General features: G+C 35.4%; 1 protein-coding gene across 1 annotated transcript in view; it reads right to left on the bottom strand.

Moving 5' to 3' along the window:
• The window catches only part of Ptp99A (Protein tyrosine phosphatase 99A), a 1,121,389-nt gene that overhangs the window by 542,269 nt on the left and 553,011 nt on the right, over positions 1–26,109 (bottom strand). The window contains exon 2 of the mRNA XM_069837673.1: positions 2,403–2,517. Coding sequence (XP_069693774.1) covers positions 2,403–2,418 — 16 coding nt within the window. The 5' untranslated portion in view covers positions 2,419–2,517. The remainder of the gene's footprint in view (positions 1–2,402; positions 2,518–26,109) is intronic.

Here is a 26,109-nt window from a genome sequence, read left to right as displayed (position 1 = left end):
TCGTACCACTTTTTCCCATCACGCATCGCGAATCCAACATGGCTGATTGTTTATATAATCGGTTTGTGGATGAGTAAGTACTGTTTTACGTAAATTTGCTTTGAAGCCGTGTTAGAAGAGACTACGATTCAAAAGTAGACAATTTCACTTTAAATATGGCTTCGTTTGGTTTCAGAAACATACAACTTCATGATTTAGTTTCAGAGATGGACAACTCCACTTTTTAAACTTAAATTTCCACTTGAATATTAATTTTAATCACATTTTGGGACTGAAGAAATATTCTTATGACCCATGAGAATGTTAAAAAAAGAAAATTTACGTATAACAGTGACATTGGTTTCCAAGGATCTAGTTTTTCGTCTCTCCTGTAAAAGAAAAAGCAAAAATGAAGTTGTCCAACTTTGATACCAAACTCCTCATTTTTGTGTACTATATAGCGTATAATTAGCACGAGCAGTGCTTTTCTTCTAGAGAAAATGGTGGCGGAACTCTGTGTAGAATATAATAGCGGACGGGAAGATGATTACTGCCAAGTGCACGGAAATTTTGTCGTTTTTAACCTCCAATTCGCCCAGATTAAGACTTTTAAGGCCTAAGCGAAATTCAAAGGAAAATTAAATTAAATTGTTTTATTTAACGATGCTCGCAAATGCCAAGGTTGTATCAGCGTTGCCGGTGTGCCGAAATTTTGTCCCGCAGGAATTCTTTTACATGCCAGTAAATGTATTGACATAAGCATGTCACATTTAAGCACTTAAATGCCATCGATCTGGGCCGGTATAGAACCAGAAAACTCGGGCACAGAAGGTCAGCACTATGCCGACTGCGCCACCCAGGTTGACATGGAAAATTATGTTAAAAACATAATTATTATCACATTTCTCAGTTACATGATGAAAAATGCAACAGAAAGGTGCCGGAACGCGTCTCGCAAGAAAAAAAAAAGCACTGACTGTACGAATATTTAGCATAATATGAAATCTGAAGTAGACAGGTATGCTAATTTTCATGTATGTTACAGTTCCACTTAACGTAGAATTAATAGTTTTGTCGTGACACTTTCAACTTCTTGTTAATACAGTGCTATTACCAGGATGTTCGTTACGACCTAGTGTGGAACATCAATATCTGAAATCTCGGAAGACTTTAGGTCATTTAAATGATACACGCCTCTCCTTTAAGAAATTCCCGCCTATATTACAGTTATTAGTTTGTTTACGACTACCGTATATTGCGTACCGTATACCGTATATATCTGACCTTTTTTTTTTCTTGTGAAAATTTGCCTCATTGAAAGAGAATAAGAACGTCTTAAATGTAAACAATATCCCTAAAGCTGCATCTGTACGGTTCAATTTTCCATGCGCGTAAGCATGAAATCTGGGAAGAATATTGAAAGAATCAAGTTTAAAACGCATGTCCAATTATGATGCATGAAAATTTGGTACCTACATGGTGAGCTGTTTTGAACGTCATCTTCACTACGTGTGTATATGTATATGTATATGTATATGTATATATATATGTGTATATATATATATATATATATATATTACATATCGATATTGCGTGCATTGCTTGAATGCGTAAAGTTGAAAGAAAAGTTGAACCGTGTAGATGCACTTTAATGCGTTGTAATTCCGCGGCATTCAACTGTTAAAATTAACCTAAGAACAACAACTTTATTAGTCAGTCTATTTGTGATGCGAAAACGTTTCATACGTTTGATAAATGAAGAACTTCGTGTATTTGGAAACCTGCAAAAACCTGCATACAATTAATTTAATAGTACTACGATTACTCCAGTAAACGCGTTTCTTTGTATACTGTCTCTGAATCGAGCAGATTTTCGAAATGCATTTCACTGTCCTCTAGAAACCTGTTACACGTAGGAATACAAATAACCAGTTTACTTGGTTAATATGGCCATAAAAATGGAAAACAACACATTGCAGGATGCCAAATGCCCTGCATGATAAAACCTGACGTTGCAATACTGCATCCAAAATGAGTCGATTTCCTTCCAGAGTGACATCTCATCTCTCGTAACTTAGCTACACTTATACATAATATTGATATTCTACGTCATTTTGCTTTACGCGGCTCGTAGTAAGCAATTGTCTTATTATTTTTTTTGTACGTGACACGATAAAGTCCATTCAAATTCGCCACGCGCACCGTTTATGGCATTTAATGATCGTTAAGAATAGAAACTTCTGCTGCTACAATGTTTGGCTATCCCTCGCAAAATTGAATTTCTGTTCCTTATTGACTGACTTCCCCCTCCCAACCCACAGTTCTGCTACAGCACGTAATTCCGCAGTCGTCCGCTTGATGGCGAGACGAGACTTGCAGTTGCTTTCTGCCATCTGTTAAGAGAAGTGGAACTATTTACTCACCGCCTTCATCGGTCATTACGAGCACAGTCGTGCTGGGCCCTGGGCCTTCTGGATTGAACACTTGGAGAGAGACGCGATACTGGGTATACGTCTCCAGGTTCTGTATGGTGTGGCTCTGAAAAGGAAACAAAATTTACAGTGACTTTTAAGTTCACCATGTACAGAGACAAATTAAAATTAAGGTAAACACTACAGAATTAACAGAAATTAACCATTTTTTAAGATCGATACAATGCGATTTCTATTAATCGTCTAAAAAGAAACTGTAAATTTCACTTAAATACAGCAATATCACAGTGCCAAGCCGCTAACGCAAGCCTTGGGTACATTCTTTTAATTCTTGTACAGGGACATCATTTTATTTTTACTTCAATTTTTATTGTACCTGAGTTTTTTAATGTACTTCACTCCCATCACTTCTACTAATGAAGTTCAAACCGTCCTCCACACAGATCCAAGACAGCATATACAGTCATAGTAGCCTTACGGTCATAGTAAACAGTACATTCCAAAAATATGTTCGCGTTTTCCAGTGACGAAAGAGCTTTCAATATTGAATCATTTTCGCACAGGTACTGTCGTCCATTTGCCTACGTCGTATCCCGGTTTACCCCATCAGCTTCTATTCGCCAGCTAGTGGCTGGTCTGTCTTAGCTCTTTTCTGAGAATATTAATTTCTGTTAAGAATTGGACGTCTACGTAATATTATACAACTGTTTAAAATAACTTAAATAAAAGGGCCTCGTTAAGTAATTAACTGTCACGTGATTTCCTCCCTTTCTACGACCCTACGACATAACCACTTGGACGGACAGTAGATAGTATGTCTGAGTAATTTTATCTTTTCGTATCGGGCAGAAGTGAAGATTGAATTTACAGTACGTAAGGTACTCTTTTATAGAGTGGGTACAGAATTATTTCAACATGAGTTACTAGTACGAAGAACGAAACTGGTAATTGGAATTAAATACAATAGTATATAGTGCGATGATATGCAAATTAGAACTGAAGCCTGTATCGAAATGAACGGCCACCGTTTAAAAAAATGTGTTTAAATATCCATATTATGATTATTTTTCAATTTAACTTCATTCTCTATATTGTACGCCAATGTACTGTAGACAGTATAATATACACTGCATAATGAATACGTTCACATGGATAGTTCAGTTCGTGAGTAAAAACACTCATTGTTAATACAGTACTGTATTTTGATTAAACAAAAACCTAATGAAAATGATCAAACTCAAAAGCGCAATATATCCTAGTTTACGTAAATGGATGAACTACTTTTCTTCCCTCCTATACCTAGTAAAGTGATTTGTTAGTATATTACGCCAGTATCATCGAACTCCAGCCGTGGAGTGGGGTAGCAAAAGGCGTTGATCCAGATGTATAGGCAAGTTAATATTAAAAATGTTAGTAAAAATAAAATGATGTCCCTGTATAATCACTAAATAAGTAATAACTGCTTTACTGTGTTAATATTATGGTAAATTACTTGGCTAACTAGTTTCGAAGTGGTGTCCGTCATTCTCCGAATCCTTGTTACTTGACTGCAGGTAATTTATCATGATATTAACACAGTGAAGCAGTTATTACTTATTCAGTAAAAAAGTAACGGAATAATATTCACGTGCATCAGCCGTGTGAAATGTAACCACCGCCTAAATTGGTACTTAAATCTTATTTAAGCATTTTTAATGGGGTTCATCAAGCTCAAATACACAAAAAATGTGTAATTTTACCTGTTCATTTTTTCAAGTATTACTTACTGAATTAAACTGAAAATTTACCACGTTATTACTCATATCTTCATTACAAGACCCACTACTTTTTAAAAATAATACCATACGTTAAATTTTCGAAAATTTGGCAATTCTTTTCACAACTAATCACCGTTTCCCTCCTAACTCCTACAATTTTAAAAGAATATTTTGAATATCTTTTGTCCGACCAATTCCAGAAGGTTTTGGTAACAACGTGAAGCAGTATCATTATAGTACATTATGCAACGAGCCTATAATGAAGGCAATTAAGAAGTGAGTATGGATATTTATGAAACGAGCGCAAGCGAGTTTCATAATTTTCATACGAGCTTCTTAATTACCATTATATGCGAGTTTCATACGACTTTTTATGCTCGACCATATTTCTAACTTGATATTATTAATTTTATTGTATCTGACCTGGAGCAATGTCCCGTATGTTGTGAGATGTGCGCAGACGCGTAAGTATTGATTTTTTCCGAGGAACAGATGTCCACATTGACCTTGCTAGGCCATAAGAACCTACAGAGATAACATTGAAATGAAATTAGACATTGAAAAACGAGATGACAAATTGAATTTATTTGAATATTATTTAAAATTAACGCTAATTATTATAGTAACAGAACATAACCTTCTGCGACAGTATTGGATTTCCAGCCTCCGTGACTTTTCGCTAATTCTCTTTCGATTGCATATCCGAGAATAATCGATACTTTCGGTTTTATAACGGTAGAAACCTGACCTGTCATTGGCTGAACAGTTGTAACCTGAGTCGTCATTGGCTGAAAGACCTGACCTTTAATGAGAGGTGTACTTTAATGACATGCATTAAAGGTCTGCTACCAGGTGTATAATTACTACATTTCGGCATGGTCGAGCATAAAATTATTTTGAGTGCAAGAAGCAATTTTTATTTTCTAAATGCTCCTGAAAACTTTTACGTAAAATACTTTTCATACTTTATTCTATTAATAATAGGACAAAGATATTAATTCACGTTGTAGATCATGATATATACAATAACTATACAATATTTCTTGTAATTATCTTTAATAATTTTTTAGATATAAGGGAGGTCCGGGGTTCGATCCCAGGTGGTGACAGGATTTTTTCTCGTTGCCAAACTTTCAGAACGGCCCCGAGGTTCACTCAGCCTCCTATAAATTTGAGTACCGGGTCTTTCCTGGGGGTAAAAGGCGGTCAGAGCGTGGTGCCGACCACACCACCTCATTCTAGTGCCGAGGTCATGGAAAGCATGGGGCTCTACCTCCATGCCCCCCAAGTGCCTTCATGGCATGTTACGGGGATACCTTTACCTTTTACCTTTACCTTTTAGATATAAGGGAAATAGTTTTAAATTTTCAAGTTTCGGAGAACAAGTGACAAATGTACCAACAGGCGGTGCCGTCTAGTACTCTCCTGGTCCTTATTTTTGACAGTAAGTCGAAAACTAACACATATGTTTAGAACATGAATGTTGAAACTGTCTTAAAATATGTAATAGTTTAATACGAAGTAAATTAGAGTAGCCTACGCATCTATAGTTTGGAACCCTCACTATCACTCGCACTCGGTTATTCTAGAGAGAGTACAGAATAAAATTCTAAAACTGCTATATATGAAAAAAAAAACATTCATATTACAACATATTCCAATCTTATGAATCCATGCTTGTTGAATTCAATGTGTCATCTCTCGGTAATCGTAGGATAACAGAACAACAAATGTATTTGCTCAAAACCATAAATGGTTTAATAGGCAACCCTGATTTTCTACAGCTAATTAGTTTCAATATTGGTAAATAAAATTTGAGAAAGCGATCTCCCTTTTACTTACAGACATCAAAAACACAATATCATACAATGTCTCCACTTTTATTAATGTTTCAAACATACAATCATCTATCAAATAAACAGGACTTACAATATGTAAAAGAAAAAGTTATGTAAAGCATTACTTGATGTCAATGATTTAAGTACTGTTAAGAATTATTAGAGCTGATTCCTACTTTATTATGCTTAAATATTTAAATGTGTATCTTATGTTACAAAGAACAGTATATATATATATATATATATATATATATATATATATATATATATATACACACATGGCAATAGTCTCATGATAATATGTTAACTTCTTGTTGCATGTTAGTTATAGTTATAATAATATATTCTACTGTAATTGGAACACATGTTTTGTAGTAGTGAATAAATAAATAAATAAATAAATAAATAAATAAATAAATAAATAAATAAATAAATATTCTTTTACAGATGTAAAGAGGAAATTCTATACTTCAGTTTTTGGACAAAACAAAAATAATTTCTTTTGACCAGTTAAGCAGGATGTACACCCCCCCCCCCAAAGTGCATCGATCTCAGTCAGGACTTAAACGGGAGGCTGATCACGATAATTTATAACCGGCCATATTAGAACGGTTAAGGGAGATAATCAGTGATTAATGGTGAAGTAAAATGGCAGCCAGATTCGCAGCATATGATTTCGAAGCCGTATTCCTGTAATTGGATTAGTTGGATCGGGATAATTGTGAGGGTGAAGTTGTGTTATTAGGGACAGGAAATCATTTCGAGGAATTAAATGACAGACAATTTCAGGAGAAATTTCGTTTATTGAAACCTACAGTATTACTTCGCGCTGCGACGAATTAGGGAACATTTGGAATATCACAGTAAAAATTTTATCCTCTTTCTTCTATGAAGAGGATGCTTACAACACTGAAATTCTATGCAACTGGTGATTTCAACATTTTAATACAGAATACTGCCTATATCCATAGAAATGCAGTGCGATTTATCCACAATATAAACAAGACAAAGTGTTGTTTGGTCCCAGATACATCACCTTTCCTACATAGAAGGCTTTACGAAGAGAGTATATGAACTTATTATACGCTATTCCAGTTACCTATCGTAATTAAGACTTTATATTGTATATATTTTTGTATTAATCTAGTAATTAAGTACGACTGACATATTCTCTAATATTTTAACTTGACACCATCGAAACCAAAGGAATTGAACAACAAAATATAACAGCGCGCAACAGGCAAACAAATGCAATACAAAAATAATGGTTAGGCCTACGTTCGTTTGGAAGGAGAACGAAATGAAGTGCAGTCACTTTTAGACTTTGGCTCTTACTTTTGCAACGATATGGATGTTTCCTTGTGTCTCTTGCAGAAACAAAGTACTATCGCGTATTTTAGCCTGGTGAAATGTGGTGTTGGCTAACAATGTGTAAGTATTAAAGATGAACAACAATCGAGAAAGCAAGACTAACAGCGCCCGCAAAGCCGAAAACCCGCACGACAATATTCTATACGTCGCGTCGTTGACATAAAGACTGCTTGTGAGTGTTTCGAGACGTCGAGATTGATCACTCCTGAAGTCCCGAACGTCAAGCAGCCTTGAATCGCCACAGTTTTTTTTATTCCTGACTGAACTTTTATCTACTTTGGCAACTGTTATATAAGTATAAACAATTAAGTACGGTAGCCTATTTGAAACTTCATCTCTGCCTTTCAGTGTATAATAATCCGTTCCCCAATGTTTATTTAATTACTAGGCCCTTATTCAAAGGCTAGGAATTTTCTTTTCATATGTTTTAGATCAAGTGTGCAATCTCAAGTAAAAAGATATTAACGTTATGTTTTATATTTCTTAGAAATGCAAATTTATTTGAGAATTGTTTCTTTTTTATTTATATAACCATAGGTAATATCACATAATAGAACCAGAACGTTTTGATAAGTAAGATACTGTTCGGTTTTTCTCTTTTTGTCTCATTTAAACATTTTTGCTCGACCATGCCGAAAGGTAGTAATTATACACCTGGTAGCAGTCCTTTAATGCATGCCATTAAAGTACACCTACTCATTAAAGTACAGGTCTTCAGCCAATCACAAGTCAGCTTTGTACCGTTATATCGATTATTCTCGGATATGCAATCGTCAGACAATTAGCGAAAAGTCACGGAGGCTGGAAATCCAATACTGTCGCAGAAGGTTATGTTCTGTTACTATAATTATTAGCGTTAATTGTAAATAATATTCAAATAAATTCAATTTGTCATCTCGTTTTTCAATTCTAAATCAATTTCCAGGTTATATAAGACTAATGCTCATTCTTATTCTGTGCCAAGGTCAATTACATTCGGCCTCGGAAAAAAATCAATACTTTCGCGTCTGCGCACATCTCACAATTCAGGTCAGTTCGCACATAACCATAAAAAGACCTAATTTTCAATACTTTCAAGTTAGAAATATGGTCGAGCATAAAAAGCCGTATGAAACTTGCCTATAATGGTAATTAAGACGCTCGTATGAAAATTATGAAACTCGCTTGCGCTCGTTTCATAAACAATCATACTTGCGTCTTAATTACTACCATTATAGGCTCGTTGCATAATGTACTATTATAATGTTACTTATTTCAATGATGTATGTTATTCAAAGTTACGAAATCTTTCCACGCTGACCAAATGCTAATTTGAGAATGATGAGTTAGATTCGAAGCGCACCAGAATGATGAAACGAGACTTGAAAGACAAATGCAACGAGCACAGCGAGTGAAAGAGGCAGTTAGTTTTGTTCATCTCTAGTAAGTATAGCCCTAGCCTATGGAAATAATAAATTTAGCATCGTTCTAACCATGGTTATTTTGTAACCGCTATTTTGTAACCCATGGTTAATACGTTTAACTGAGGTTGATGTACTTCGTCATAAGCTGATTAGTTGACTGTTACAGGTCACGAGCGATATTACTCTGAGCATTTAACCCTTAAGTAAATCCTTAACTTTGCAGAAACTAAATATCAAATTGTTATAAAACATGAAATTGTCCCTCCGGTAGTTCATGCTAGAGCAATTCTGAGAAGCTGTTTGATTTTCGGCATCGGTTGGAGTAAAACTTGCTGAAAAGATACGCGCTTCTCTCAAACTCTTCCCGTTTCCCTTAAGAATACAAGTTTTATTCAACGAACATACTCCATTACACATTCATATTCCCATCATTTCATTTGATTTCATATAAAACTATGGTTTCAGGGTAAGGTGTACAAGCTTCGTCGATGCCAAGTGGAGACGAACAGCCAGTTGTTGCTCTGTTGTACAACGTTTACGATTGAGCCCCTAGCCGGACGGGAAAGAGAACGTCCGAAGTGTTCCTGTTTCCGGTGCTACGATAGCTTCCTGGTCTTAACGAGGAATCTGTTGAATAATCATGCTAGAAAGGGGCCGATCTGCTACTGTTCGGAAAGCAGTCTGTATTATATAGTGAGCTTCTGTCATCTCCGTAGATTAATCGCTAATTTCGTCTGTACCTCCCAGTGGTTTTGTGCATAATGAATCTGAGAGCACGGTCCACACGTGGATAGACATTCTCGCACGCACGCGCGTACACATAAATGATTATAACCAAATTACTGTCAGTGTCGAGGAGACTCAAAAGGATGCTTCCTTTTGCACATGTTGTCTTCTTGTAAACCAAAACTAAGGAACACCTTTTAAATTTTCAGAGAAAGATAATATCTTTTCATTAATCCCAAAACTAAGATTTTAAATAAACTATTCTCTCTTATTAAAATATTTTGAACTCCAATACTGTTTAAATAATATGAATGTGACTAAGTTTTAAACTATGAGTTTGTTTCATGTGGCCTAATCCAGAATGTGACAGTTTGAAAATAACAAAGCAGTCTTCTGAGAAAAGAAAGACGATTTTCAGAGACCAATACCTACTGCGAGTTAAAACTTGTAATTGTACAGCTCCTAGTCCCATACCTCGGATAGAAGCATTCATTTTTTTGTGCGAAAATGAGGACAGTGAAGCCAAGTAACATTTTGTAGGCCAAGTCTTTGAAAGGACTGGAATAAATAATGTAAATAAACTTCTTCCAACTCACTCTTAGGAAACATTTTCCAGAAGTTCCGTTTGTTGCTAGTGTTGAATTGCAGTAGGTAAAAGTAGAGGTCTCAGCTAGGAAAAACAATGTTAAGAGTAGTTTTTTTGTTGCATATAGTTTACGTTAGAAATTGCGCTCTGAATCAAGTCGCTTTACAAGACTGGAGTATATTCTTCCGACACGTGGAAATGACAAAAAAGAAACAGCGGAACCACAGTTTCGAAGACATCGTTGGATAACGTTAAATAATATATTTGTATATAGTTTCTAGCTGATATATAGGGATGAGGCGACGAGACCTGGCATGAGTGCTGTGAGAGGAGGAAAGATTGAGTTATCAGACAGAGAGTTGTTACATGATGGTTGATATTATAGGAATCTACCGACACGGAAGTTCGTCTCAGACTAAAACTTATCTTCCCCCTCTATCCCCATTGGTGATAAGTAGAGTTAAAGCTAGTGATGGTACCGAGTATAGCTGCGGCGGGTGGAATGGGGTGAATTTCCCCTACAACTTGACGTAAGCAGCGTACAGTCTGTACCGCTGCTTACGTCAAGTTGTAGGGGAAATTCACCTCATTCCACCCGCCGCAGCTATACTCGATATCATCACTAGCTTTAACTGCTCCCTTTTCATCATACATGGGCACTATTTTCGGTTACGTGAGGCACTCGATTTGAAATAGTTTGTTTACTAGGAGAGGATACTGCAGAGTAGGATGGGAAATATAAACTGCTATGACCTGCGTCACCTTATCATAATCGCTAAGGCGGTCAGTGGCGAATTATTAGGAAAGCGCTTGGTTAACGTGAGAGACTCGAAAACTTTTATTCAATTTGTCAAATTAATTCGGCAGCTTTAATCATAAACCTCTTTACTATTTCTCCATCATTGAATTGATTTAAATCACAGGCGAGAAATTGCGTAACTGGCCAATAATATTCCATCAGGTTATCTACGTTTATTTTCTTAAATATTCTGGCGTTTATCAAGATTACTTAATAGATTTGCACGTTCTCGACCTAAAATAATTTCAGAAAATCATATTTCGTATTCTACGCACATTTGATATTTTTTTATAAATTTATTTTGGAAATAATACGTACAGACAACATTTAATTCTTCGTACCTTTTAATGCAGCGTGTTTAAAGTATAATGTCGTATTTAGTATACTATGCAATTGTTAAGATCATAAATTTTCTTCGGAATATTACGAAAAATAACATTTAATTTGTCTTACCTTCTAATTCGGCATGTTCTTTATGACATAAGAAGTAATGTCGTTGTATATTAAGTTTATTAATGCCTAATAGGATTTTCGAGCATAACATGCATCGTATGTTCTCCCCTTCTAAACAGCAAAAAAAAAAAACTCTTCCTCCCATTTCTCATGAAATAATCGTTTTCTAACGCGTACACACTGCTTTGATATTGCCATTATGCCACCACTGATATTGCTTATGAAACTGATATAGAACCTACCCAACGCCTAGGAGCTGCGTGAGGAAGAAACGGGGCTGTGAAGATGATGTCACTCAGAGCGATAAGCTCTGTGAAGGTCAGTGAGGCATTATTTCTCAAGTGAGGCACGATGCCCATCTCTGCTTTTCATAGTCCTAGTGATAAGCCACGGCACATGATAAGGTCACATGACAGGTCTTACCTCTTTTACAGTGCCTTTAAGTTTGTTTTTTCTCCCCTAATCTTTAACACTGGCAGCACTGAAATGACGTGATATAATGCTATATATAACGAAATTGAACGTAACATAATAGGCAGATACTAACTCCTTGAACAATAAAATAATAATATTCCTATTGAATATTTAAGCTTTATCTTGATGCTTTAGACCAGTGACCGGCATGTTCCGTGCTCTGTGACGTCATACGACGTAGCCGCCCTGCTCTTTGCTCGGCAATCTCTGCATACTGAGCACAGCGTGGTGCGGGTCTATGCACTGACAGAGCGCGATCCATTCTTCTGAGATAGTATGGAAACAGCACAATTACAATACATTTGTACGAAAACAAAACTGTACAACCGTGATAAATCAATGTAACAAAATATCTTGGTCTGTAATCAAATTTAATGTACTTACAATAATATGAAACTCATAATACAGCCACTTGCAGAAGCGTTTGCATATATAAATGAAATTCTGAAACTGCTATAATCATACAAACATATAAATAAATACTTTAAGCAGTACTGCAACACTTTATCTACTCGGAAACTTGAAAACAGTGTTTTTTAACACACATTTTTCTACATAATATACAGATTAAACTATATAGGCCCTATCTTGGTGAGTAGTATGCAAAGTATATTTCAACTTTTGAAACACACCATCACTTCGTGTCACTACCGTGCCCAAACTAATCGCTTTGTCGAGATTTTTTTCCTCTTTTCTCGCGTACTAATTTTGCAATATTTGGAGTCATAGCCTGGCTAACACACAAGCGAAGAATATGTTTCAAGTTCAGATCAGACAGGTGGTTTCTATGTTGTGGTTTGCAGATCTTCATACAGAAAAGAACTGTTCACATACATACGTAGATCCGAATATGCTCAACATCCTAGCAGCAAATCTATGCAATCGAGGGAATCTTGTCTGGGGAAAGCTTCTATAAAATGTAGATAGATCCTTTTGTTTTCAACAGTCCCGTTCTACTGCTGCACTGACGCCACAGCGCTGGTGTGTGCTAACATTAATACGACTCAAATGCTCGCTCTCCCAAGCTCTTGCGATCTGACTGGCTCTTACGTCACAACTGCAGCATCTGCCGGCCACTGCTTTAGACAATGCCATTTTAAAATATTCTGTGAACTGCTCGCCACTGAGTGTTTACAGTACGTTCTGCAGCTGATTGACTAAACAGAAACGAAGAAAGAGTCGTTGACAGGGGGTGGAGCAATTAGGGATGGTAACGTTTGCGTTCTACGGAGCGCAAATTTGCCATTCCTGTTTAGTGCAAATAAACTAGCACTTAGTGTTAGTAAAAGAAGCGTAATAAAATTTAGTACAAATAATTGTCCTCAATTTTTCTACAATATTAGATTAAATGGAACTGATCTCAAAGAATCACTCCACAAAGCTTCTTGGTTTGGAGTTGAATTATTACTTAAACAGAAATACATACAAAGTGTATAGAAAAAAAAGTGGGCAAAACTCGAGGCATGGATTTCTCATATGTGTAGAAGAAATTATTGAAAATGGTTCCGAAAATATTTGGTTTCAGATTAGGGCTTGCAAATATGATCATAGTGCAAACCAGTACGTTTGTTTGCTGAAATGATTTTGATACATTGTGTTTATAATTATTTTAGAAGAACTGTTCAAAATGTTCACCTCCTGCCTGAATACAGGCCGCAGCTCGTCGCCTCAGCGAGATCCGAATATGCTTCCAAATTGCTGACATACTGTACGTATTATTCTCTGACAGCCTTGTACAGTCTGCTGACGAAGATATCTTCATTGCCCATAGAAGTCGAATACACCAGCGACTTTAAGTGCCCTCCACAGAGAGAAGTGCAATGTGTTGAGATCTGGTGAACGTGGATGCCAAACATGTTTGGATCATGCATGAGTTCGATATTTTGAACAGTTCATCTAAGAAAATATAAACAGAATGCACCACAATAATTCCAGAAAACAAAAGTACGGGGTGTACTATGATCACACTAGCAAGCCCTAATCAGAAACTAAGCATTTCCGGAGCCACATTGATATAACATTTTTTCTTCTATACATATGAGGAATCCAAACCTGGTTTTCCCCACTTTAATATACCCTGTATGTAGAATCTATATTACTCCGAAATTGAGCTCTGTCTGTTATACATTAAGATCCCTACCTTCTGTTGGCGATTTAAACACCTTTAAAATGTCATATTTTGCATACTTTAATTCCACACTGAGATATCCATTAATATTGTAGGAAACTTCTGAAACTAAACATTATTATTTGTTTTACAGAATGAAGCTGTGAAAGTAAAGACAGGTGTGCATAAAATGGCACCAAGTAAAGATATTTTTCAAATTTTATAAATATTTACCGCACCTTCTCAGTACAATATTTCCCTGATGATATTTTATATTAAAATCAAAATAATTTAGTAGGCCAACAGTAGAAGAGGCATGATCTGTCCTGTGGCTTTATCATGTGTTGTGGCTGTGTCACCAACGGGTATGGAGGGGGGAAGATACTGTATGTTTTAGTCTAAGATGAACTTTCTTGTCAGTAGATTCGTATAGTATTAATCATCCTGAAAGAAACTCTCTTTCCCTTCTCGCACAGCTCACATGCCAGGTCTCGCCTCCCCATTTAAACTAATAAAAACATTAACAATTTCAAAACAAGGAAGAAACCAAATCTCCATCAGTTTACTTTATTTATATTTTATTGGGTTATTTTACGACGCTGTATCAACATCTAGGTTATTTAGCGTCTGAATGATATGAAGGTGATAAAGCCGGTGAAATGAGTCCTGGGTCCAGCACCGAAAGTTACCCAGCATTTGCTCCTATTGGGTTGAGGGAAAACCCCGGATATAACCTCAACCAGGTAACTTGCCCCGACCGGGATTCGAACCCGGGCCACCTGATTTCGCAGCCAGACGCGCTGACCGTTACTCCATAGGTGTGGGCTCCATCAGTTTATTCTCTGTTAATTTCAACTGTTATAAGAAAAGGAGTTCACTATTCATGTGTTATGGTCTTTAACGACAATTAGTCTTAAAGCTTTGAAGGGTCAAGAGGAAAGATTCACAACAGAATGAACCACTTTCTGTATAATCTTAGCTTCCACTCAACTTATGGATTGTTTAAGCTTGTAAAATGAATTAATCTCCTGTGTGCTATATTCTGTGTATTTCTGTGTAATTTTCGACTTGTTCCACATCTTAAAACCACAATGCTGCTGTAATAGTTATGGAATACAATAAATGAAACGAAAGAAAATAATGAAAATTAGGCCCTAATATTTTCAGTTAAAACATGTATTCTATTTCAGCTGGATACAGTAACATAGAGTGTACTTTCGGATTGTGTCAACATGTGCATCTAGTTAACTAAGAATTATGCTGGAAAATAGGTTTCAAATTATATTAATTTTTGTGTTGTGGGATAAAACTTTTAACAATCCCCCCTTTTTTTTTATACGGAACTAAATTTGGAAAAATTTTCACAATATTATTAGGCAATGGAAAACCATTTAAGGGATTAGGTACAGCTTACAGCAGTAAAATTTTGGAAATATTGAACATTTTTTTCCTCCATTGCTGTATCTTGTACAATAATGAAAATTAGTATGTGTAAAACACTGCCCTTCTCGTATTAAAAAAATATTCTTACGATTTAAAAAAAAATGCTTTATGTATGTATATATATATATACATATATATATATATATATATATATATATATATATATATATATTTTAAATTCAGTTCACTGTGCAGTGATGAGTTTCCCCACATAACTAAAAAACTATCCAACATTCTGTGATTAAATTTTTTGCGTGTATTTATGCATGTCATAACTACAATATGATGCAAGATCACTTCTCTACCTTTGATAGATTGTCTGATAAAAAATAAATTCATTAAACGAAATGGTCAAATTTCCTTCTAACACAAAATAAAAAAAATATTATTTATTAAGGAATGTAGTTGAAAGAACATGATATTTTAAACATGAGTGTCAGCAATAAAATAAAAGAGATAGAACATGAAAGTGTTAAAAAGTTCATGAGTTATGGGAGAAAGGCTTCATCACTGCACAGTGATCTACCACCATTATGAATTATGAACATATATATATATATATATATATATATATATATATATATATATATATATATATATATATGGTCTTTTAAATTGTAAAAATATTTTTTTCATATAGCAGAAGGAGAGTGTTTTACATATACCAATTTTCATTATTGTATACGATACAGTAATGAAGGAAGAAAATGTTGAATATTTCCAAAAATGTTACTGCTGTAAGCTGTACCTAACCCCTTAAATCAATAGACCTACAGTGGATGTGTTACAGCGAATGGAATTTGACAAACAGCATTACAATTGAAGACATTATTACAAAAACAACCCTTGTCAAAATTGCTATTTTTCAGGAGAACAATAAAAATAAATGGAATAACGCACGTCACCTGTTTCTGTACAACTGGTGTTTATCCTTGTGGCTATTGCGTCTGACATGTGTCATTTTTGGAGTCTATAAACATTTAAAATAGTAGCAAATATGTCCTTAACTCAATTTCATTAAAAATGACTAGGGCTGTAAAAATGTCTTCAATTTATCTTTCATAAATGTTACGCATATCGCAAAAAAAATGTTAGGATTCTATCCGATTTGTGACAGTCTTGATGCCGTGTATCACGCCCTAGCGTTTACAAGCGGGAATTAGTATCCACTGTATGTGTGAAAGTATACACATGTACTTACACTATTATACTGAGAATTATTTCTATGCAAAAATATATTTCAATACAACTAATTAACAAGTGAAAATAATAATAAAATGTAGACTCTATCTGACGCTCAAAGAGCAAAATTAAACTTTCTGTTAACGCTCGACTGCACACAGGACACATGTTTTTGCAAGGAACTGCACGTGACCAACTCAGTTTTCAGAGTGAAAAAGGGAGGTTGTTAAGGATCGATGGCCCCAACGTTCAACTACCCCGTCTGTTTCCACCCACCAGTGAGTTCTGCGCTACTTAAACAGAAAATTAAAGTGTTTATAAAAATACAGATTTTATTTGCTCTTTCCCGTAACTACCAGACTTCATTAGTTTTTACAAAAACAATTATTTAATCAGAATTCTTCTTCGAGGAGGTTTTCAAATGGAGGTACAGTTCAGTAGATATTCTACATCAGGGATTAGACGATATTAGCTCCCAATCATGGTAGAAGAGCTCGACCTTGATCACGGGCGCATAGCGCATCCACTACGTAGCGTCGTAACGTAGACAACAGGGATGTACAGTACATGCACATGCAGCGAATAAAGGCAGCAATTATTACAATAACTTGCGTTACTAAATTTCTGGCTACGTAATAGGGCTAATTACTAAGTTATTTAATATACATTTACATTTATAAACAAATCACAAAGGGAAGGGTTTTTTTAGGAACAAAAGAGAAATCGGAAAAGTTAATTGTATGTAATACATTTAATTGTTAAAAGCAATTATTTATTATGTAAATACTTCACTTCATTGGTTAGGAGGAACTAATAGGGTCTACCTGCTCGACGTGTGTGATCTCTAAGTACTTTTGAGTATTTGTTGAAAAAATAATAATGGCAATATTGATTGAAATAGAGAATATTGATTGTATGATTGTGAAAATGTAGTCCTTACTCTCCAGTCGTGATTATGTAATGTGTTTTCTTAGAGTGATTTGTGAGATGCACGTAACACGAAAAAAACAAATTGATTAAATTAAGATATTGAGAGCCATCGTAATTTTTGGGGTCAATCCTTTAAGGGGGTATGTATGACTTTTAAAACTTCCACAATTTCGGCCAAAATTTGTGAAATTTAAACTATATAAACAGATCTATAATAATATAATCTGTACAAAATTTGGTGCAATTTGGTCTAATAGTCTTGAAATTATAATTTTAAGTATATTTTATATAGACGTTACTAAAAAAGCTCGTTGCATCAAAGTTTTCAAAACGTTTAGTTCATATTTGATAAAAATCCTGAAAATAGTTATTAGAATACAAGTGAATTAACATTTTGAGCTTAGTAATAGTATAAGTTAAAGTGCAATCAAAGATAAAATATTATTTCTAAATTAAAGAAACACGTAGTCTAATAAAAGTAAATATTCAGAAACAAGCAACAAATAAAATATCAACAATACATTTAAAATAAAGAAATAAAAGGAATCTAGATACAATCTACTAACCCAAATGCAAATTAATTTACATTCGATGTCAATTCCGAAATGAATTTATTTCTCTCTTTTCCTGAATAATGCCTTTATATTTTTCATGTTGCGTCTCATAATGCCGTTTTATGTTGTATTTTTTGCAAATGATATTTTTTTACACAACAAACACTGGACTTCATCACCATGCTCGAAGCATAAATATTGTATCGTCCTCTCTTCCTTGAAAGCTTTAAGAGCTTCACTTCCGTCATGATGGGCTGTGTTCCAAGACCTGTACATACTTTAGCAATATTTACAGATAAAAGAGCTCCGCGCGCGCAGCGGGCATAAAGAGCTCTCGCTCGCAAGACTGTTCTACATAGCCTACACATGAAGTAAGTCGCTTTCGTAAATATGTTCTAATATTTTGATTGAAGCATAGCAGTCCTCAATACAAGTTCCTGTACTACCCCGAGTTGATGTAAATAACACGACTTGTATAACACGCGATGTAGTTACCTTCATAGGTTCGGTGTCCCAAGTTCCATCCCTTCTCATAAATAGAATTCGAAGTTGAGGCACATTTACTCTGAAGTTAAGTACACACAGAATAATGCAGTGTTTAGAAAGCAACTGACAAGGTAGTCCTCTTCCCTCATACACATATTATGTCAGTTAGATAGGGCTTTTGCAATACAAACTCAGCAATGAAAAAATTTAAACGTTCTCCTGAAGCACAAACGTAAATATTCTGTAGGTCAGAATACATTTCATTATCGTCTCTCGGGTGTAGAAACTTAATGTATCTTTTAAGTCTATAAACAGTCATACAGGGAAATACTATTTTTACAAAGGTACTTAGTAACAATTTCTTATAATAAGTCAGAATAAAAGTTTTGTAGGTTAACTTGATAACAAAATAGAGTAAAATGAGAATCAAATGAATTGAAATGAAGTACAGGAATCACAAATTCACAAGATACTAAGGCAGGCATGTCAAAAATCAGACACTGAAAGTGCAATGTATGTGCGCGGAACGCCGGTCTGTGCAGATTGCGTCATTCACGTGTTGCTCTTACCAGTTCTTAGCGGGAAGGATGTACAAGAATCTATTCTGCGCTTCTAGTGTTCAATTAAATTGACATTTGGACATTATAAACATACTTAGCAGAAGGAAAGAATACAATTATTGTCAGTGTCTATGTTTGACAATAATTGTAACACAAGAAACAATAGACTTACTCGGTTACAATTCACAATGCAGTCGTTTGTAAAGAATAATTTATTTACATGATTTGTATACAGAATTTGAAGAAAATATAAATATTGCAGTAATTTCGAAACAACAAAAAACGAACACAACATTTCATTTTACGTAGTAGGTACTGATTATTTCAAAGTAATACTCTTTCATTGTTCCTCAAGCATTATTGGGACCATTGGTGCACAAATGCTAAGAAAGAAAATATTTTACTCCCAATTACATGCAATAGGACATTGTGAGGCTTTTACACTGGAATCATTTCCTTGCTGTATATTAATATAAATTCACTTTATTATTAATAAATTGGACAAATTAAGCTTGAATTTAAATTGATATATAGTTTATTTGGAAAACGTTGAGAGCAAGTATTAGCAAGTTGGGAGCGTTACCGAATTGAGTTAAAAGAGTACTTCACAAGCTGTGAAGCGAGGACATTTTCTTTATGTCAAGTTTAAAGATTTATTAACGTAAGTATATTAGATCATATACATGTAGTAACGTGAGGTGGAAAATTCGCCATTATGTATTATTTTTCCAGAAAATTTTTCCGCCTTACAAATAGTTGCTTTCTTCCTTCCCTTACAACCTCAAGAGCCTCACATGTATTACTCACTATATTCTCATCACTCATCAGCTTATCAAATAAACGTCGTAAGTCGTCTAACCATTGATGGCTGTGTTAGTACAGACTCCAAAACAACATCATTGTCATGTTTGTCTTGCCGTGAGAGTACTAATTAAGAAATAAGAGCAGGCGAATATCATATTTTGAGAACTTTACTAATATGATTTAAATTCTCATATCACTATTAGGTCCACATGATATGATGAAAGCCTTTCATTTTAAAATAATTACTATTGGCTGAGGAAAACATCATAACAGTTATGTTATATGATTCGTGATTTCTCTTCTTCGTTAAATCTGTGGACTCCTTACTTTATTTTTCATAACGCATTCACAATCACAGCTCAATGAGCACCCGTACTGATCTGTGTTACTGAAACAAAAGCTGATCTGCTACTATAGGTACTGTACAGCCCTGTCGCGTTCCCGTCCCAGCCGATTCACTCCCTCCAGGTAGGGGAATAGGAACTGCACGTTGCACGCAGACCAGTGCACAATGTGCAGGGTTTTGACATGCCTGTACTAAGGAATATACAGTACGTTAAAATATATTTGTGCTAATTTAAATTACGTATTCTATATAACCTAACGCGGAGTAGCTCACCGCGTTAGTGAAACAGAGCTACCCTCTAGCAGGAGGCCTTTGACCTTCAAGGGACACATTAGGCTATTATTATTATTATTATTATTATTATTATTATTATTATTATTATTATTATTATTATTATTCTAAATATCTCATATTTCTAATTTGGATTTATACGTTATAATTTTTAATATAGATAAAGGTACTTCAAACTAGAGACGGGATAAACTGTTCTTTTTAAGAAACAGTTTTGACTGTAACTGTTTCACGAACAATGCTGTTCCAAAATAACAGTTTCAAAGAAACAGTTCCGTAAGAATATGTTTACAACATCAGTGCCAACTGTTCCAAGTGTTCCAACAGTTTCAACCTCTCATCAGCTTCAGGACCATGTTTCAAATCCCTTGAATCGTCTTTAAATCAGCTGTTCAGTGTATTATGACGACGAAAGTCATTTTTCGTAGGTCACTGTTAAGGGTACAGTAAATAAATACAATTCAATATGAATCGATTTCAGTAAAAATAATGCCTATAACTCTAGGAGTGTTTAATACGGTGACATTAGCCGATGATATTTTTCGCGGTATATTAATAATTAACACTATGTTAGGGCACCATGAACATATTCTCCATCAATAGACAGCTAATAATTAATATCAGATTTATTAGGGAATTTGCAGACAGCAAGGAAGAGGAAAACTGTTTAGAAATTGAACCGTTTATCTCTTGGAACCATGTGGAACGTTGAAGTAATCACTGGACTAGTGTAACACTCTTTGGAACAGTTGGAACAGGTTATATCACGAAGCTGTTTCGTATCGAAACAGTTTCAATCGAAGCAATTTCAATTGTGTAACAGTTTCAAAAAAACTGTTTCAGCTATTTTTTTACCCAACTCTACTTCAAACTCATGTGATTATAAATGTTTAGGCCATAATTATGTTTTTTTTCAGCAGCTGTGACGCCTTTTGCCTTTTCAAATAAAATATATTATACTTATTTCTACTTCTAAGGTTTATTTTGTAGAAGGAATTTAATTCGTATTTTAAAATTTGTTCCAATTGAATTGTTATAGACATCGCAATTACTTCACGTTGTCCAAACTGTCCCAGCTTCAGTGCTAGTACGTACGAAACTTCCAACCAGTCGTAGACAGACAGCCCAGTGGATATTTCCTATAGATGGAAAAAGTAAACAAACGCTAGCCTGTTCCCCCCACCTGCGTCCAATACTCTGCTATCAGTTAACCTGTATCTTTTCGACTCGGAGCCTGAACTTCGAAGTCTAATCATAAGTGACACAATATCATAACAGTAATTTAGCCTTTTTTCTATGTAGAAAATACCTGATGGCTAGCACTGCAGTCTCTAATAATCTTATTGTGCTTTATGCTCATAGAATGGGAATAATTTTGCAATTTTTTGAAGTACCAACAGTCACGCTTTTGTATATACCAGGCTTGCAGAACTGGACGACAATTGTGGCGTTGCGTCACTCATCGAAAACATCACTCATCCCTTCCTTCTAGCCCCGCGTCTTCGACTTGGTAGGAGAAGGGATTTGTATTCAGTGTCTGTGTTATATGATTGCTTACGGGGCACAGTGACGTTATTCAACGCCAGTGGACTGTGGACGGGGAACCAACGCTTTCCCCATGCTTTCCACCCCTCTCTCGCCAGTTCTGTATCCTTGGTATATACTGTATAGTAACTCAGCTATGTGGTGCCATCTGTTGATTCAGCCTACAGATCATAAAGTTCCGATAGAGCGCCACTAGATTGCCCTTCCACATTTCAGAAAGCGTATTAATCCTTCTCAGACTGATGCCATCTGTGTGTGAGTTATAATACTACTTCACAACGCATAGTTTTTTGTAAATATTACCGGATTAATGATAATTAATATTAACACATGGAATGAAGGTAGAATGATGTGATGATGTGCGGAAACTGGAGAACCACGAAAAATCACTCGGGAACCTTGCTTTGTTCACATAAATACGACTCTGTCTTCGCCGGGGCTGGTCCACAATCATACGAAGCAAGAACTCCAATCTATCGAGAGGGCTAATATTTGACTTTATAATTCGTGTAATCAGAAAGTAAAAGGAAGATCGGAACTTTCTGAATGACGGTTGCTGTATTTCATGCCTTAGCAGTGGCGAAGAAATAATTTTCCATAGGCACAACTTATTTCCTGCAATGATGACGGGGATGGATGTGTCTCATGATGGAATATTGGAATAATGTCGGGGAAACGGAAATACTCGTGAAAGCTGTCTCCAAAACTCTCTTCTCTGCACAAATTCTACAAACTCTGGTAGTGATTCGAACTCTGACCTATTACATGGGAACATTAGCTATGTATGTAATATAAATGTACGTACTGCAAAGTTTAATCGAAGTTGAAACAACTTTCCCGACGCCGTAGGCAGAAACACTAACGTAACAATATTGCGAAAACACATGCTTTGAATTCAATTGACCTACGATATGTTTGAGCGCCCGATATTGAAAATTCAGTTTAATTACACATTTTACATTACGTCGCCTCTTGGACAGGGGTTAAATTATATACTAGATGTCTCATAACACGTGGAAATCATTTGAGGTCTTGAAATACACGGGGCAGTCAATAAGTTGACGGACTCTTCTGAACGTAGGCAATACACAGGGCATAAGAAACAAAGAAGCTATCTAGAACAAGGGAAACAACTGGAATCTATACTAAATGAATCGCTAAATATGATGCAAAACTTAATGACTTTCCCGTTTCAAACGTTAGAGGCGTTAATGTAGAAATTGATCTTGCTGCCACCTGCTTTTCTCCGGAGAACTAATTATTCCATGCAAATAACAGCACACCAAGTGGTGAAAAGAATAATTACTCCATACATGTAGCAACGCATCATGTGGCAAAACTTTAACTACGTACATAAAACACGACATCTTTCTGAAACCACCCAATTAAAAAAATCATTTAAATTTTTATTCTTCCAATCATCTTTCAGTGAAAATTCGAATTGGAGCGAACAAGAGACAGTCTATTTTACACTACCGTCTAATACAACTTCTTAAAATAAAAAACAAAAAGGGTCAAAAAAGAAAACAAAGGTTAGATAATTGGTTTTATATTATTTGGGTATTAAGTGTACAGTGCATTGCAAAAGTCGGCGAAAACTAGTTAGATAATTTAAATTATTATATTACTATCCACTATTTTACAATATATTCAACAACACTATTTTTGCAAGGTCCATAAACATCACTGTTTAACATTCACTGCATACATATGTACACACGCATCATTTATACGCAGGGGCAAAACATTTGAAGAGTTCGCGGGAAAAACGATGAATGTCACAGTTTTCGTAAGGTTGATGTTATTATCTAAATCAGTGGATCACTGCGAAATTTAATGTTGTTCTTGTGAAAAATGGTAAAAACGAGAATTATCATCACGAATACAGTAATCCTTTCCTTTATTTTCTGTAGAAACAGCATTACATCTTGCAGTCATAGACTCAATTAGATCATTATCTAGTCCTTAACAGAAATGTGACATTCATCTTTTTCCCGCGAACTCTTAATTTATTTCGAGTTTTTATTTTTTTTTTGCAAGTTTCAGGCTCCCATCTAGTCTTCTCAAGTAACGGTCTCTAACGAATAACTCAAGAACTCCGGGAGTATATCCATCACGTAGTTCTAATGTTCACCGCCTACGACACCGGTGCTAGTCTCTCTACTTTGTTCGGGAGATGTTGTATGGTGCAGACCGCAGCTTCATATCCTATTACATTCATCCATGGTCACGGTTATAAAAAGAAAAATAAAGAAGGTAGACGTGCGAATTCGAAGTGAGGCAATACAACAAGTGGACAGCTTCAAATGCTTGGGGTGTTCTTTAAGTAGTAAAACATGAGCTCCCAGGAAGTCAAAAAGAGGACAGAAATGACAAAGGAAGCTTTTAATAGGAAAAATAAGTATGGGGCAGAAACATGGACATTACGACGAAGGGAACACAAACGACTGGAAGCATTTCAAATGTGTATATAGAGAAGAATTTTATTTTATTGGGTTATTTTACGACGCTGTATCAACATCTCAGGTTATTTAGCGTCTAAATGAAATGAAGGTGGTAATGGCGATGAAATGAGTCCGGGGTCCAGCACTGAAAGTTACCCGCATTTGCTCGTATTGGGTTGAGGGAAAACCCCTGAAAAACCTCAACCAGGTAACTTGTCCCGACCGGGAATCGAACCCGGGCCACCTGGTTTTGCGGCCAGACGGGCTGACCGTTACCCAACAGGTGTGGACAAGAGAAGAATGAAGGGTATGAAATGGATAGACAGAATAAAGAATAAAGCTGTGCCAGAAAGAGTATTGTATTGTATTGTATTGTATTTATTAACATTCCATGGTATTCATAAATGCTTGCAGCTAGAATATGGAACAAGTCAAAAAACTTAATACTATTATAAAATCTTAATTTATAGTCACAGTCTAGATGAAATATATACAGACGAGATTTACAATATAGTCTACTAGTACAACACATAGTTTTAGTATCAATTTCATGAAGTGTTATTGAATGTCATGAATTCACCTACAGAATAGAAGGCGTGAGAAATTAGGTACTTCTTTAATTTGGCCCTAAATAATTTTATGTTTTGAGTTTCATTTTTTTATATCGATAGGGAGGCTATTAAAAATTTTTACTGCCATATAACGCACTCCTTTTTGATAGCACGATAGACTTGCGGATGGAGTATGAAAGTCATTTTTTTGACGTGTATTTATGCTATGAACTGTTGAATTAGTTACAAAGTTTTCACGATTACATACGAGGAAGACTATTAATGAGTGTGTGAAGAATGATTAATTTTCGAACGCTCAGAAGAATAAAAAGAAATTGGCTGGGTCACTGGCTAAGAAGAGACTGGAGCCTACTGAAGGATGCACTGGAATGGGTTAGCAGGTAGTTCGTCTTATGGAACCGTAAATATAATTTGTACAAAAATATATATTCTACTTGTAACTTACGTACAATGTTTAATAAATTTTGTTAGATAGGAGAGAAGTTATTATTTTTGTTTAAAACCAGCCCTATAAAGGGGCAGTTCCTCTTACACAAACGTAATCAGAGTTTGTACAAAAAAATATGTGCTACCTATAAGGTCTGTATAAATTTTCTTAACAATCCGTTAGAATGCATAGAAGTTATTCATTTTGTCCAGCTAGATTTGCGTTATTGCACACTGTGGGGCGCACGTAAGCATTTGGTTTCACGAGGTAACGAATGACCAAAGGCAGTCATGTCAACTAATGCCCATAGGCGCAAGCGGGTGCTTTAGAGCTCAGGAGAGCCTGAGCGTTTTGCAGCGGAAAGGAAAGAGAGAGTCCAAAGTGGTAGTATATCCCGCTTGGTCCAGCTACATACACGGATGGCCAGCACTAATTCAATGTTTAAAGGGAAGAGAACTTATTACAACTGTATCAATGTTAATTTTCAGATTTGTCTGAGAAGTATTAATTTTAATCTCATTTTTCACAAGTTTGCTTTTTATTTAAAAGGATTATTTTCTCAACCTTTTTACAGAAAAAACAGCCTTACAGGTACTGAAA

Source organism: Periplaneta americana, chromosome 10 (genome assembly GCF_040183065.1).
Source record: "Periplaneta americana isolate PAMFEO1 chromosome 10, P.americana_PAMFEO1_priV1, whole genome shotgun sequence".
Lineage (NCBI taxonomy): Eukaryota > Metazoa > Arthropoda > Insecta > Blattodea > Blattidae > Periplaneta > Periplaneta americana.
Note: the sequence above shows the minus strand (reverse complement) of the source record. Positions and strands in the feature narration are given on the sequence as shown.